A 15,300-nucleotide genomic window follows, 5' to 3' on the forward strand; every position below is an offset into this window, starting at 1 on the left:
AGTACACAGTTACTAAAATGCTTTACATTGTGAGAATTTCATTGCACTTGGGTAATTAATGTTTTGTTTGTTTAATGTTGTGTCATGGAAAGGTGTTAACTGAAATTTATTGAGTTGTTTTTGGGAAAATGATATAATTTTGAAATGGTTAAATATTTTAAATGAAAATGCCACACATTGGTAATGGTGAATGTTTTGGATTGAATAACAGGGTGTCAATATCCTGTATGAAATGTAATACTAAACGTTAATGCATAACAGTTGTCGAGTTTTGAAGCTGCAGAAGCAGTTGTGTGTTCATGATGGCCAGAGTTTAGGTGAATTTTTGGTATTGTCCTAAATAAGCAGCAGATGTTTTGTTTTTGTGTGTGAGGCAGCTGGGGGGCCAGGAGGTTAATTTTAAATATGTTTGCCGGCATGGAGTCTGATGTTTTTTTTTTGCAAGGGTGTGTCCCTTCTCCTTGGTCGCTCCCACCCCTCATCAAGGTTAATTTTATGTGCTGTTGTTGCTGAAAGGGGAGATATTGTTTGAAACCTAAGGAAGGGCATTAGTTCATGTAATTTGTTTTTGAAGAATAGAAGCATACGTCTGAATCTTAATGAAGTATTTGTCATGCCATGACTATAGAATTGTCAACTTGTTGTTTGTGGAAAATTAAGTGAGATATCTAAAGCTTAAAATTTGATGTGTAATGACAAGTACAGTGTATATTTGTGTATAGCTTTGTATAATTTTTTGTTTTAAATTTCATTAAAAGGTTAGCCGAGCTGACTAGCAGCTAAAAGGGTTGTAGTTGGGCGTCCCTTACCTTTCGGCTAGCTCAGGAGTTAGGAAGGAATGATAGAGGAGTTTGGAAAAACTTTGTGTATTTTTTATGTGTAATAGGTTGGCCGAGCTGACTAGCAGCTAAAAGGGTTGTAATTGAGCGCCCCTTACCTTTCGGCTAGCTCGGGAGTTAGGAATAATAGGGAAAGGAACTGTGGATAATTTTTTTTTGGTGATGATAATGATGTTTTTGCGTATTATTTATATTATGGTTAATGATCCTAAGAAATGTAAGTAAATAATGTCAACAAATGGAAATTCAGTGTGTTGATGCAGAATTAAGTTTGTGTGTATTTGGTATAAATGTTATGAGGTGTAACATTTTTATTAGAAAGTTTGAATATGATTGGTGATGCTGTGGTTTGTTATAAAAAAGTTTTTAAAGTTTTACATACTTAATTTAATGTTTTTTGGAGTTGTATTTGTTGTGGAAAGTTTAATAGGAGTTTGTGTCTTAGGAAGTTGATGCCTCTGTTCATGGGTTATCAATGTTGAGCAGTCTAGTTATAAATTTGAAATAAGTGTTATCCAGAGGTTGAAGTTAATGGTAATGGTTTTGTGAAGAGTCTTAAAATTTTAGAAGTTGTTTTTTTTTAGATGGGATATAGGAAAATTTTGTGTCAACAGTTTTGAAGTGATAGTGTTGTCAAGTTTTTGTTAGTGCAGATATGAAAAGTGGAGATATTGGTGGATTTGTGGGTTAAAGTGGTTGTTCCATGAGATTTGAGGAGTTTATCGGAAGCAGCAGAGAATCAGAGTAACAGCGGTTTTTAAGGGATTTTAAAGGAGATAATTTGTTTTGAGGTTATTTGTCGTCGTCGTTGAGGTTGGAAGTTTTTATCGTTGTTGAGAAGTTTTTATCGTCGTTAAGGTGGTCATGGAGACGTAATTCCTGGAGTTTTTGTATTCGTCGAGGTAGTCATGGAGACGTAATTCCTGGAGTTTAAGATTTTTCGTCGTCGTTGAGGTAGTTATGGGGGATATTACAGCTGGTGTTGAGGTTTCCACAGTTGTAAAAGTAAGTTGTTCAGAGTTTTTTGTTGTTGTTGAAGATTCTTCGTTGACCAGGGGGTGTCTGCTTGAAGCTTATAGAGAAACCAGTTTCAAAGTTATTTGTATTTTGCACTGATGAGAGGGAGATAACCGTTTGTGGAGAGTTGTTGACATTTTTGTAGTAAGAGAGATGTTTTAAAAATTGGGCTTTTTAACAAAAAATTGATGTTATTGCAATTTTTAAGTAACAGTTTTTTGAATTTCTATATAAACAAGGGTAGTAACGACTGGATGCATTTATTTCTCAGGATGTTTTGTATTTATTTTGTACAGATTAGTTTTTCACTTTTGTAACTTTTCAATTAAATGTAGTGTTAATTTAATTGAAAAGTTGGGGGGGGTAATGTAATGTTGCAGAACCCTGCCCTCCTAATTAAATAATTTTTCTTTTAAACTATTTTTATGCATGTAAATATTTCTTAAAAAATCTTTCTAATGATATTTTACCGTTTTTATGTATGTTAGAGTTGATATTTTTCACTTGCTGAATGTTTTAAGAATGTACCTTGTATTTTAAGAGACGTTTTCAATCAATACTATTTTTTATGTAATTATTCACAAATGAGCCGCTGTTGTAGATTTTTACGTGTTTAGGCCTACTTTTTCAGGTTTTTCTCAATAAGTTTAATTTTGTAAAGTAATTCGTATTATAATTATTGTTCTTAAATTTTATTAACATGTTGTAATATAATTATAAATCACGGGACTGTGTCTGGGCTTGTGTGATGGTTAGAAAGAGAGGCATGAGAGGCCTGTAAGTGGGAGTGAGAAAGGAACAGTGCTTCCCCGCCAACCGAGATAAAGACGGTAATTCCCCCCCTGTATGGGAACTGAGTGATAACTGCTCTCTCACGGTGTGGGAGAGAGAACGAGAATGGGAGTCCCCGATTTCGAGGTGAAATTGAAAAGAGACTGATCAGGGGAAGCCCTGAGTTCTGTGTGTAAAAGGTTTTTTCATGTATTATAACTTGTTCTGTGATTGGCTTGCATCAGTAGCATGAATGAAGAGTGCGTGTGATTGGTCGGTGAGGTCATGTGACGTCTACTCCCTGCGTGGAGGAGACGAGTTCATGAGTTCACCAGTCGTCTGTCGAACGCTGGACGAGTAGGTCACGTTCGATGGCTTCTCGCTAATTATAATGTAATTACGAAGAGATAATTTCACGTTGGTGGTCGGAGCCAGGCCTATATTTAAATCAACCTAATTTTCTTTTTTTTCGTTTTGGATATACTGTAACTTAATTAGAAATTGCGGCCACCTTCGTAGGCATGTTGGCTCGGGGCGGAATTCGTTTTCGCTGGGTACGGTCCTCTTCGAGGTCGTCCCATTTTCTTGTACTTGCAGTAAAACATTACTGAAGGACTCAATCTACGCGATTAATTTTCCGGTAATTTCTCGTCATGCGAGCTACCAGCAGTTTTTCGACGGGCAGATGTATGTGGACTGAATGAGTAACCTCTTTTGAAAGTGTTTGGAATCGTCTGTGCAACATTCTATTAAAATAAAATAAAAACATCAAAATTTGCAATCGGCGTTGAACTGTTTTATTTTGTATATAACGAACCGTTATATACTTTAAGCAAGCTTGCTTGCAAAACCATCCGAAGTTGAAACCTGTTATCGTCTACGTCAAATTTTTACACTTATTCTGTGTCCTTTAACAGATAATGATTATTCGAAAGGAAAAAAAAAACCTGTTGTCACAAAATTAGGGTTGTAAATTATTTTATTATGTCTTGATTTTTTCAAAAATTTGGTTTAAGGATTTAAAGCAATATCATTGGTATATTGCCAAAAGTCATCAAGTCAAAAATTTACAAAACTGAATAAGTAAACATCATTTTTTTTTTATTTTTACAAAAAAAATTTTAGTTTTTGAGTCTTCGTCAGAATAGGGACATTTAAGTTCCTTGTCTACTGATTGAGATACTGACGTGGGTATTTTTTGAGTCATACTTCTGCACTTTATTAGGCAGATTGCAATATTTATCTCATTTTTGCCACTTTCTGACGTCACTTCAGGCAGTATACAGACGTTCAGTTACATTTTTACACTTTAATGCTGTCTTCCAGAAACTTTTGGTGACCCCATGAGGAGTTAGTGTCATCACGATCAGGGGTTGTGACTGCACGGTTGTGCACGGCTATCATGCAGCGATCACAGTGGTGGTGTGGGTATGTGTTCCAGAGCCCGCCGGCCGGCTGATGGTGTTGGTGGTGTCGGACACAGGCGTGCTGCTGGTGTACGAGCGAGCCCGGCTGCGCTGGTGCGCTCTGCTGGAGCAGCTGCCGGCGACCGTGTGTCGCGCCGACCTGCGCGCCTGCGTGAGTCTTCGTATCATTGGCACGCACGCCCTCCCTGCACTGTGCACTTCTGTCTGCTGCACGGCCGCCATCTAAAGTGAGTGCCTTGCATAGTATCTGTTGCATCACTATTTGTAGAGACACTTGTATTTAGAGGAAAATTTCAAAGTAGAAACATGAGGATCATACGAGACATGAAAGGGTGTCTTCAAGTGACAAGTATTTGTACTAGCAGTAAAAACAGAGTATTTCTCTAGATTTAACACCGGAAGGTTTCAATATTTGGTTTAAGGCTATATTCAAATGAATATGACTTCACATTGGCAAGCAAGTGGTGAAAAAATGTCTCGTGTGCCAGATTCGAGCCTGGGTGCGGCCATCCTGATGTACAGGAGAATAATCAAGCAGGTTTTAAAATTAGTACCATATTGTCCTTATTTACCCGCAGAAGGGTCATATCTGCGTATTTATCGCACCATATATCTGTCTTCACGGTGGTTCAGGAGTTCCGTGGATGCAAGTGAAGTGTTCCTTAACTCAGCTTATTGGCGCGCAAGAAATATGACGCTGGCATTACCCTCCGCTCTTCTTTGAATGTTTACTACGGGAGGGTGTGAGGCGGCCCACTCTTAATTACCACACTTTCTAACAATACAAAGAGAAGACTGCTATTTTTTATACCCTTGTTTCCCTTTTGTCCATTGTGTTTAATATTTTTTACCCATCCCTTTGCCACAGAGAGAGAAGAGGTGGCAAGCTACTCTTTGTCAGTTCCTTGTATAAAAACTAGCACACAAATTACTGCAAGGCTGGAGAAATATTAAAATTTTCTTATGAACACCAGCGATGGCTGTAGTTTTGTCATGGTATGTTCAGTTGAAAGCATGGGAAATATTATTTTAAAAAAAATATTATTGGGCACATTTGCATCATGAACACCTGTTTATTAGACACGTTAATTGTGTGGGTGCCAGTTCATGAGACATTTACAATGAAGAGAGGAGGGAGAACCATCAACACTGCCACATGCCCTTACGCACATGCACATACATACAAAAACTGTCTTGCTCCCTCTCTGGCTGTTTTATTTTTAGATTTTCCTCTCCTCTTCTCATCCTCACAGCTCAACAGACACGTCACTTGCTGGCACCACGACTGGTTGGGCAGCAGACACAACACACGTTCAATAACTGCGTTCACGGAGCTCCGTGCTACTGCTGAGATATTTATACTTGTGGAGTTTTATATATATATATGTATATATGTATGTGTATGTATATATATATATATATTTATTTTTATATATATATATATATTTATATATATATATATATATATATATATATATATATATATATATATATATATATATATATCTTAAAAACCAACATAGGTTAGTTATCTACGCACATATTCAAACACACGATACAATATACATTTTTTTTTTTAACCCAAAGTAAAAACTTTGCGTATTGATAGCAGTATTTTTTTACACCGAAAATCATTATAAAATATGCTATGCATACGCGGGTAAATACTGTACCTTAATTAACTGAAGATGGACCACCTTAAAATTTGGTCTGTGTGTTAGTCGGAAAGCATCATAACGCTGAGGGTCTTGCCAACTTTGGTTGCCACTTTTTCCTTCAAGCTTTCTCTGTGATTTATCCCCTCTGGCTCTCCTCAGGGGATGGCAGACCGGGTAATGTGTTTTGCGTGTCATAAGCCCCCTGCGTGTTGAGGTAGCTCACTACTGGTGCATGGATGCAAGAGATATTTAGAACATTAATAACACAAGACACATCATAGCTCGCTAGATAATATTTGTGTGTAGTATGTGAAAAATGTATCTGAAACAGGTTTTGTGAGAGCACTATACCTTGGCAATCATGAGTCTGACGGATATGTGTCTGTTGGTTAAGAATATGCCTAAAATTTGTTTGCGTGTCACATTTTTGGTACGTAGAAATTACATTTGTTTCATCACTTATATTTAACATTGGTTTTCAAACGAATTGTCCTACGCATGGAATAATGCAAAGCTTTGGCTACTAATATTTTCACTAATATGTAAAAAAAAATATGCAGAGGATAAGATACTTAAAAAATTTTTCACTGTCAAAATTTTTCTCTCTCTTCTTTTTTCCTGTAATTTTCTTTTCAGTGTGTTCTCTTTTTGTTTGCTACTTGCCTGATGTGTTAACTTTATGTTTGGGTTCCTGGTTTACAATGTCTAGAACTAAGCAGTTCACTTTAAAAAATAATAAATCTTGCATCAATTATTGTGTACTGCACCATTTGCATGCTACTTGAACTCAAATTTTTTGCTACACATGCCAAAGCCAACTGTTTTTAACATGCTTGGGCCTCTTGCCCACAACTTTGTAGGCCACTGATCAGATCTAACATCTCTCACTGAAACGAACACGACGTGGTCAAACCCTGGATTTTTTCCAGTGGGTAATTTTTCCAACATTGCCATGGGCAGTTCATTTATCTCCATGTACTCTTGTTTTCCTAATACGTCTGTCGCACCATCTATCCATTCATACATTTATTTAGGTATTCATTCATTTTAGTTTTTTTTATTCATACCTTCATTCTGATATTCATTCACATATTCATTTAGGTAGTCATGTATTCATTCATCCATTCTTAGGGTATTCATTTATTCATGTATTTATTTATCCATCCATGCAGATATTCATCCAATCGAGGAAGGCTACAAAATATTTTAACATTGCCCTCAACATTCGGAAGGAAATCTAGCCAAGAACATTTTTTAAAACTTGTTTCTAAAAGCAATTTTGTGTGTGATACTCATACTCAAACTCATAAAATTAACCTCTAGTGTGTGAATACAACATAGTTAGTAAAGCAAAAAAAATTAATTTTACATTTAAAATCTGACCGACCTTTTCCGAATGCATAGATATTGTCCCAGCTTAAAGGTAATGACGTGAAAATGCATTAAGCGAGTGCGCCGGTGTGTATGGTTGCAGTCGATTAGGGGGGCACTGGTGATGCTGTCGGATGCGGGCCAGCTGCAGTGCTGCTACCTGGGGACGCAGCCGTCACTCTTCACACCCCCACCCCCTGACACCGCTCCCATAGCGTACCAGCAGGCCGAGCAGCAGCTCAGAGACCTCAACCGGACTATCAGGGAGCACGCAAAGACCGACAGTGAGCACACTTCTTTTCCTCTGTGTTCACTTAGTTTATACATTACAGAGAATATCAAGGAATATTCAAATATCAAGCCATGTCTTACTGTCCATTAAATTCTTAATTTCCAATTTGATATTAAGGGTTCTTAAAGTTTTTTTTTCTTTTATGGCCCTTAAAAGTTGTTAAATTTAATTATCTGTTTAGTTAATAAAGGCCAGGACTGATTTATTCCTCAATATCCATGTTCCGTGCAGTAGTGTGTTACCGTTCCTGTCGAAATGACAATGCTGTTGACAATAAAATAAATGGTTAAATTAATACACCCCTTACCCAACAGGCATTTTTTTTGCTGTGTGCAGGGGTGTACATGAGGGTGAGGGGGGGGTGAGATATATATAACCTCCTCTCCCCCCCCCCACAAATTCTAAAAAACTATCTTTCTCACTAACAAAAGGAAAAAAAAAAATTGAAATCAAAGAGTGGGATATTTGGTTCTATCCCCCCCCCCACCCCATATAAATTATGTATGTGTATGCTCCTGGCTGCGCGTGACCATTGCTCATTGTATAGCCGAATCAGCCGTGGTTTTTTTTTTTTTTTTTTTTTTTTGCCACAGTGGCAAGGCTTTTAACACCACGTCGTGTGCCAGAAGGCATGTGACACTCAATGTACGAATCAAGAAAAAGCGGTTAAAATTAAAAGTTTCAAAGTACCTGTTGAGAGGTAAAAACCACTCGCCTCCCAACAAGGCTTTATGATTTTATTACCGCAAGGTTGAAACCAGTTACAGGAGAATTCCGTAATAGCGAGTATGGTAATAGCGAGAACACGGCTGTAACGAAGTCTTTTTGAGGAATTTACGGCGTGGTCGCATGAAGCGCGCTTTGGTTATTTGTCTGCTTTATCTCCACCCCTCTCGCTCGCCACTAGACATCTTGCCGTTGACACCTGTCACATTCTTCAGCCGTGCAGTCGCCACCTAAGTGCGTGGCTTTAAAAATAGAATCCCGTCCTTTCTTTGGCTTCAAGGCCAAGGTATGCTCGACTCGAATAAACCAAGTCTTTGAATATACATATACTTGTACTCATTTCTTATTATTTAGAAATTAGACAAAATCTATTTTTTCCCACCATTAAACTTAAAAATGTGCACTTTTTTTAAATATAAATGCTCTTAATTAATTTGTTGGGACATTTTCATTAACTAATAATAACATTGTTTACTGTATAACTATGTTAGGCCAAAAAAGTCAGAGCTGTCTTTATACTTGTTGCTAATTGATCGCGTTAATAATACACAAATATTTATAAACTTGGTTGGAATTATTTCAGTTGTGACACGTTTACAAACACGTCACGTTATTTATTTTACTATCTGACAAATAGTAGGCACTACCGTATTTATTTCCGAATCGCTAGGGCAGTTTACTTGTAACTTTTGTTTCGGTCAGTTGTTGGGGTATCTGTCTGGGAAGAGGGTGGTGATGGTTTTAGTTTAATCCCAAATTTATTTTCAAAAAAAGTTTACAGGTTTCTTTAAATGAAAAAAGTTTAGTTTTCCAGCGACTATTTCGTTTGAGGCGTATGTGCGTTGCCGCACTCCTGCTTTTTTGTAAAGAATTAAATCGTCGCGCTACACTAGCGCTGCCTGTTACCAACATCCTGAACCAACATGGCCGCCAGCAGACAGCCCGTGTCGACAATAGATGGCAGGACAATGCTGCTTCGGCCGCGGGCTGAGATGCTATACTTACGTGGCGTGGTAGGGTATTCTGGTTATTTTGAAGCAATCTGTGATCGCATCCGTACTTATGGGGTATCGTTTTAAAGAGAATTCACACATCTGCTCACAGAAATTAAGATTTCGTTAATATAACATGTTATTTACCAATTATACTGGTTTATACACAATTTTTATGGTATTTTCGGTTTATTTTTTATTTTTTGGTGGCCAAAATCTGTCCAATTCGGTTATAGCGAGAACACGGTTATAGCGAGGATCAAACCCGGAACCGTGACACCTTTCTATAACGGCTAGTGTATTTCTCAAGTGGGAAACATGTCAGGAGTCAGTGGGTTTTTCTGGGGTGCTCCGGTTTAACCTCACCCATGCATTTCATCTGTGCTCCATTATCATCTCGTCACCAGTCAGTGTCTTTTAACTATGTCAATAAGACGCCAACCCTGAGCTGGAGTGCACAGGCGACGAAGTTAGACCAGAGGTGGGAGCATTTGGTGGTTCCTGGTTTCATCATGAGGGAGGGTGGGGACACTAAAGGAGCAGCTAGCTAGTTTTTAAATAGTTCAGTGCTAAATCAAACAGAGAAAAAAAACTTTTCAACATATCATATTTCACTTATATTTAAGAAATTAAGTATTTTATTTAATTTATATTCAAATTATTACTACTTTTAATTATTAGAAACTTATTTTTTATTTATTTTTAGTTTTATATGTATTGCATGCATTTAATCTGGGAAAAAGTAGAAGACAACATAGCATAGCGAAAATGACTGACGTGCTAGATGCAAGGAATCTCATTTGGTGATTGGAAATTTTTAGGGCTGTGCGAATCCTCCATTTTAAGTTCGATTCGATTCCGAGTCAAATCCCTACCAACTATTTGAAATTTGATTCCAATTTCGAATCTTTTCTTTCATTTTAAGTTTTATCATCATAATAATTTGCATTAAGTTTATATACTCATATTACTGAAGGATAAATAGTTTCACAAACAAAAGAGTTGACAATATTATTTTATTACATACAATTTCCAGTTGGCAGTTGTAGAAATAATAATTAATTTGAATGTACAAACTTCTTTAAATGCTATTTGTTACTTTCATATACAACATTCACGGATCTTTTAGGCTACACTGCTACAGTTTACATACGAAATAAAACACTTTGACATAAGATTTCTGGTAGGCTGTATATACATACATTGAAACAAATGATTTTACAAAAATAAGAATTACGTGAACCCTTATGTTAAAGCTACTTATTCCTTTCACAAAAAGCTAAAAATACAGGCCTTTTTTTTGTATATATATTTTTTTGGACTCAAAGCATTTAGAATACATTAAAATTAATCGGGACGAGTTCGGGTATTCATGGAACCGAACCGAAATCGAAAATTTCTGGTACCCGCACACCCCTAGAAATTTTTTCAAATGTGTCTGAATTTGATATGTACTCTGTGTGTTTATACTACAAGGACAGAAGACTTAACAACATCAATATGCCTTTCCTCACCCTCCCATTGTTGTATCAGCTAAATAAAATGTTACAAAGCCCTAGGAAAAAAAATTGTTACTACATCAAATACTATCTAAAAAAAAAACCTATAGTTTCCTCAGACAGATTTTATACTCATTTAGACTGTTTTGTATACCTACATACTAAAATAGCATTTAGACATATAGTTTATTAATAACACCCTGTTTATTGACCTGCGTGACAAAACTGCATTCATGTTTGTCAAATGTGCGGTCTTGTGGTACAGCTATGAATGAATGAAAAATATGGAGAGGCAGTAGCATAAAGTCCACTCTGACTAAATGTTTTCAGCGGCGTCACTGGCAGACGCGGCGGCAGAGCGGGAGCTGAGCATCGCGCTGACGTCACGGCTGCAGGAGCGCGAGCCGCCGTGCTGCGCCGTGCGTGTGGAGCTGACGCCACTCGTGCCGCTGAGCTGCGTGCAGGTGTCTGTGGTGGTGCGTCCCCCGCTAGCCGCAGGGCCCGTCTCTCACTCCATCAGCAGCCTGTGTGAGTGGCCCGGCCAGGGGTGAAGCAGTACCAACACTAACTGAGTCAGTTCTGAGCGCAACAGCCCTCTCCCCTCTCTCCTGTTTGAGAACTATTTTTTTACAGAGCTGGGCGAACCTCAGTTCTCTGGTTTCCAACCGAACCGAATCGAACCGTAGCAAAAAAAAATTTCAAACCGAGCCGAACCGAACCTCGTACAGAAATAATTGTTTTGAATTAAAATGAACCAATGACCAGCATTTTGGTATTTAACTGAATGGTGAGAAAGAAAGGTTCTCCAGCCATATGTAAAATTAAAACAATATATAGCTTAGCTTTATTAAAACATTGCAAAACATTTTATAAGTAAAGTTTATGCAATAAATAATGAAGGAAAGAAAACAGTTTAGAGAAAATCATATTGTGTTTAATTTCTTTATTTATATATATACAGGGCTCGATTTTAGCGCCTGTCCGCCTGCCCAGGACAGGTAAAATCTCGTCCGGGCAGGCAAAATACAAAAGGCAACTGTCCGGTGGACAGGTGCAACTTGTGACGCCGAGGTTATTCGCACGCACTAATGCAGCAGAGGTGATTAATAACATTTATGCGACCGCGACCGCAAATAAAACATCTTTGACAATATCTATAAATAAACAATAATAGCTGCGCTTTTGTGACGGACGACTCTGGCTATTGTATACCGCGGGAAAAAAAATAGGTTTTGTACAAACCGTGCTGAAATCTTCTGAATCATAATTCTTAAAATCTTACGTTCACGTCATGATTCACATAACATAGTCGTATTCGTATGCTAGAGATGCAAAACGTCTCACACCGATTATGTATGTTTTTGTTGCCATGTTTTAATATTAATTTCGTTGCAGTGCAGCCAACAATTACGTAATTTACCGTTGTTTACTTTCAAAATATAATTTTTTAAATTTATTGTCTTTATAAATCGCGACTTTACTAATTACTTGCTCTACTTTAATATACAGTAGAATACCGGTACAACGTACCTCATTATAAAGTATATTTCACTTTAACGTATTTTTTTTAAGTCCCCGCCAAAAATCGTATCTTCACCATGCAAAATGGTTTCAGTTTAAAGTATCATATTTTCACTATAACGTATAAATTCTACTCGTAGCGTGGCATTACTACACCAAAATTTACTTAAACTGGTAAATAAATTTCCAGCTAAATGATTAATGTTGTAGAACAAACATACACAAATACCACCACAACGTATTATCTAACCTCTAAACCCTGAAAACAAAGTTACAAACAGTTGCGCGCACTACCATAGATTATACCATACGTAGTATGCGACGTGAGCAACACAACACCATTCGATACATCGAAACATGGAATTTTGAGAGTAGTATTAATTATTTAGACAATAGTGTTATGCTACGCTAATATACTGTTTGACGTCTGTGCCGGGATATTTTATTGTTATTGTTGAGTTTATTTTCTGGTTACGTTATTTAGACACCGCATTGTATTTGTGCTGCAAAATGAGATAAATGGAGATAAAAAGAAACGAAAGCAATTCACGCTTAAGGAAAAAGTGGAAATACTCAGAGAACTAGACAAAGGAAAAAAGCAAGTCGCAGTTGCGAAGACATAATATGAGATAGAACATTTAGTTCAACAGAGCATCATTCAAGCTCAAAAACAAACTGAAATAACACATTTTTAAAAGTAACTAAACTTAAATTATACATACACACCAATGTTTAAACTGAAGTCAGATGTTGGCTAAAAAATAATGTATCTTACAATATCGCTATTTTTGTATTTTTTAATTTTTTTTTTTTTCTCTTTGTAAAGATGATATGTATGTATGTTTCAGTACTAAGTACTTTCAGTACTAAGTACAAAAACTTGAGGTCCCTGTAAGTACTTAGTACTGAGATTCCACTGTAGTTTGTTAACAGAAAAGCGTTTTCGCGTGGTTAACATTTCACGGCGTACTCCAGATGCAGGTGACAGTGGCCGCAGTGACTGAGACTGCTTGAAAATTCGCCTGTCAACTGTTGCATCAAAAAATAAACATTACTTGTTTACAGAGGACACTGTAATCTTTTACAGTTTATCTTGTTACGGCGATTGTTTAAGTATTTAATTAACTGCGTTACACAATGTGGAAATTCATTACTGGTGCTTAAAAACCACCAGAAAAGAAAAGAAAAACGGACGAGGACAAGTCAGAATATAATGTTAAATATGACAAAATCGCCCGGTCCCGTACCTTTTTAACGTCTTGGTGTTCCGAGTTTCTTTGGTTCGTTACGACACAGAAACAAAACAAATGTTTTGCAAAGTCTGTGAAACGCATTCAAAATCATCTGGATCAGAAGTCTATAAAGACAGACTGGCGAAACTGTCTAAATGATGATACACTGTCTGCCCTCATGCGTGTTCAAATACAGTCACCTTCTGAAAGTGAGTTTGATCCAGCACCAGCAATAAATCTCTGATATCATAATGTTCAGAGAAAACGTTGACCCTTTCAGCCTCCTTATCGAAGATGTTCAAGACAGAATCAGCCAAGTAATTCGTGCAGTGACTCGTCTGAAAATGATGATTAAATAAGGATGTTAAGTGTGTGATAAAAATAGGTGCAAAATATAGCAAAAATCCTTTTTCCTCACTTTTTCAGCGACTTTGAAATTTTTTTTATTTGGGTAAAACAGCGGACAGGCAAATTGGATGGCGGACAGGCAAATTTTCGATTACACCTGTCCGTTGGGCAGGTTAAAATATTCCTTAAAATCTAGCCCTGTATATATATAGAAGTTCCATCTAAATTTCAATAATACTATCTTCCTTTTTCAGTGTACACTAACATTCATTTAAAAAAATATAATATTATAAAGATGACTAACATTCAGCATAAGGCCACATAACATATTTTTGTGGTATACATAACCTAACATTTTTAATAAGTAGGTAATACTTTTTAATAGGACATTAAAAAAAGTCGAATGTGAATTAAGTTACCTATCTACATTACAAAACCCTATGACTGCAGTTGCTGTTTTCTTGGAAGAATGCTGCTCGTCAGAAGAAACTGTAGACAGTTTTTTGGAGTGGTTCTGGGTCATCTGGGTCGTCATTATCTTTTCTCCATTTGGAAAACTTAAACGGCGTAAGCCTGCTCATCGCAAATCACCTCAAGAACAATAATATTGTAATATTGTAAACATAACGTAAAAAGTGTGGTTATAGAAATTTGCGTCGGAAGAAAGAAAACACGAGAAATAATGATGGCTGCCGTGACTACGCTAGTCAACTTAGTACCGTACTGTAAAATTTACTGGACCAGTACTTTTAATACACAAGATTAAATTAATATTTTCAGCACCTGACTGTTATAACCAAAAAGGCCAAAGAAAATAAATACATCTCAGTAATTTAAAATACGTAATTTACGTAATCATTTCCTACCGCATTTGTGGGTGGGTGGTGGGTGGGTGGTGGGTGGTAGTGGGTGGGTGGGTGGGTGGGTGGTGGTGGTGGGTGGGTGGTGGTGGTGGTGGTGGTGGGTGGGTGGTGGTGGTGGGTGGTGGTGGTGGTGGTGGTGGGTGGGTGGTGGTGGGTGGGTGGGTGGTGGTGGGTGGGTGGTGTTGGTGGTGGGTGGGTGGTGGTGGTGGGTGGGTGGTGGTGGGTGGGTGGTGTTGGTGGTGGGTGGGTGGTGTTGGTGGTGGGTGGGTGGTGTTGGTGGTGGGTGGGTGGTGTTGGTGGTGGGTGGTTGGTGGTGGTGGTGGGTGGTGGTGGTGGTTTGTGGTGATGGTGATGGTGGTAGATGCCAAATTTTGAAAAAAAACACACTGAAGTGTAGCCATTTTTCTTATAGTACTAGACCAGTATAGTTATAGTATGCTTAATTTGGTGTGTAGCATGTCTGTCTATAATAATAAATAAAAAAAAGCTATAGGCATTATTTATGCTTATAGCGTGATGATAAAAAAAAATTATACTTTACGTATTTCAGCGAATTCAAACGGGGGGGGGTGTGTGGGGTGTAGTAGGTGAAAATAGTATGTATGGCGCCACCGGCTCCCGGCGCAAGATTGGGATTGACTAATCGATTGTGAGCCAACTTCGGTAGGATCGATAAAAAAAGTATGCTTATTACGTCACTTGTCATTTAAAAAAAAAAACTATTGTATTGTGCATTTATAGGCA

At 37.5% G+C, this 15,300-nt stretch overlaps 1 protein-coding gene across 4 annotated transcripts in view; it reads left to right on the forward strand.

Moving 5' to 3' along the window:
* Nucleotides 1-15,300, forward strand: part of LOC134527595 (protein PTHB1) — an 82,630-nt gene that overhangs the window by 20,553 nt on the left and 46,777 nt on the right. For all 4 annotated transcript variants that reach the window (XM_063360412.1, XM_063360411.1, XM_063360413.1 and 1 more), the window contains 3 exons: nt 4,069-4,205; nt 7,187-7,367; nt 10,923-11,120. In XM_063360412.1, coding sequence (XP_063216482.1) covers nt 4,069-4,205; nt 7,187-7,367; nt 10,923-11,120 — 516 coding nt within the window. The remainder of the gene's footprint in view (nt 1-4,068; nt 4,206-7,186; nt 7,368-10,922; nt 11,121-15,300) is intronic.

The sequence above is a fragment of the Bacillus rossius genome, chromosome 1 (assembly GCF_032445375.1).
Source record: "Bacillus rossius redtenbacheri isolate Brsri chromosome 1, Brsri_v3, whole genome shotgun sequence".
Classification (NCBI taxonomy): domain Eukaryota; kingdom Metazoa; phylum Arthropoda; class Insecta; order Phasmatodea; family Bacillidae; genus Bacillus; species Bacillus rossius.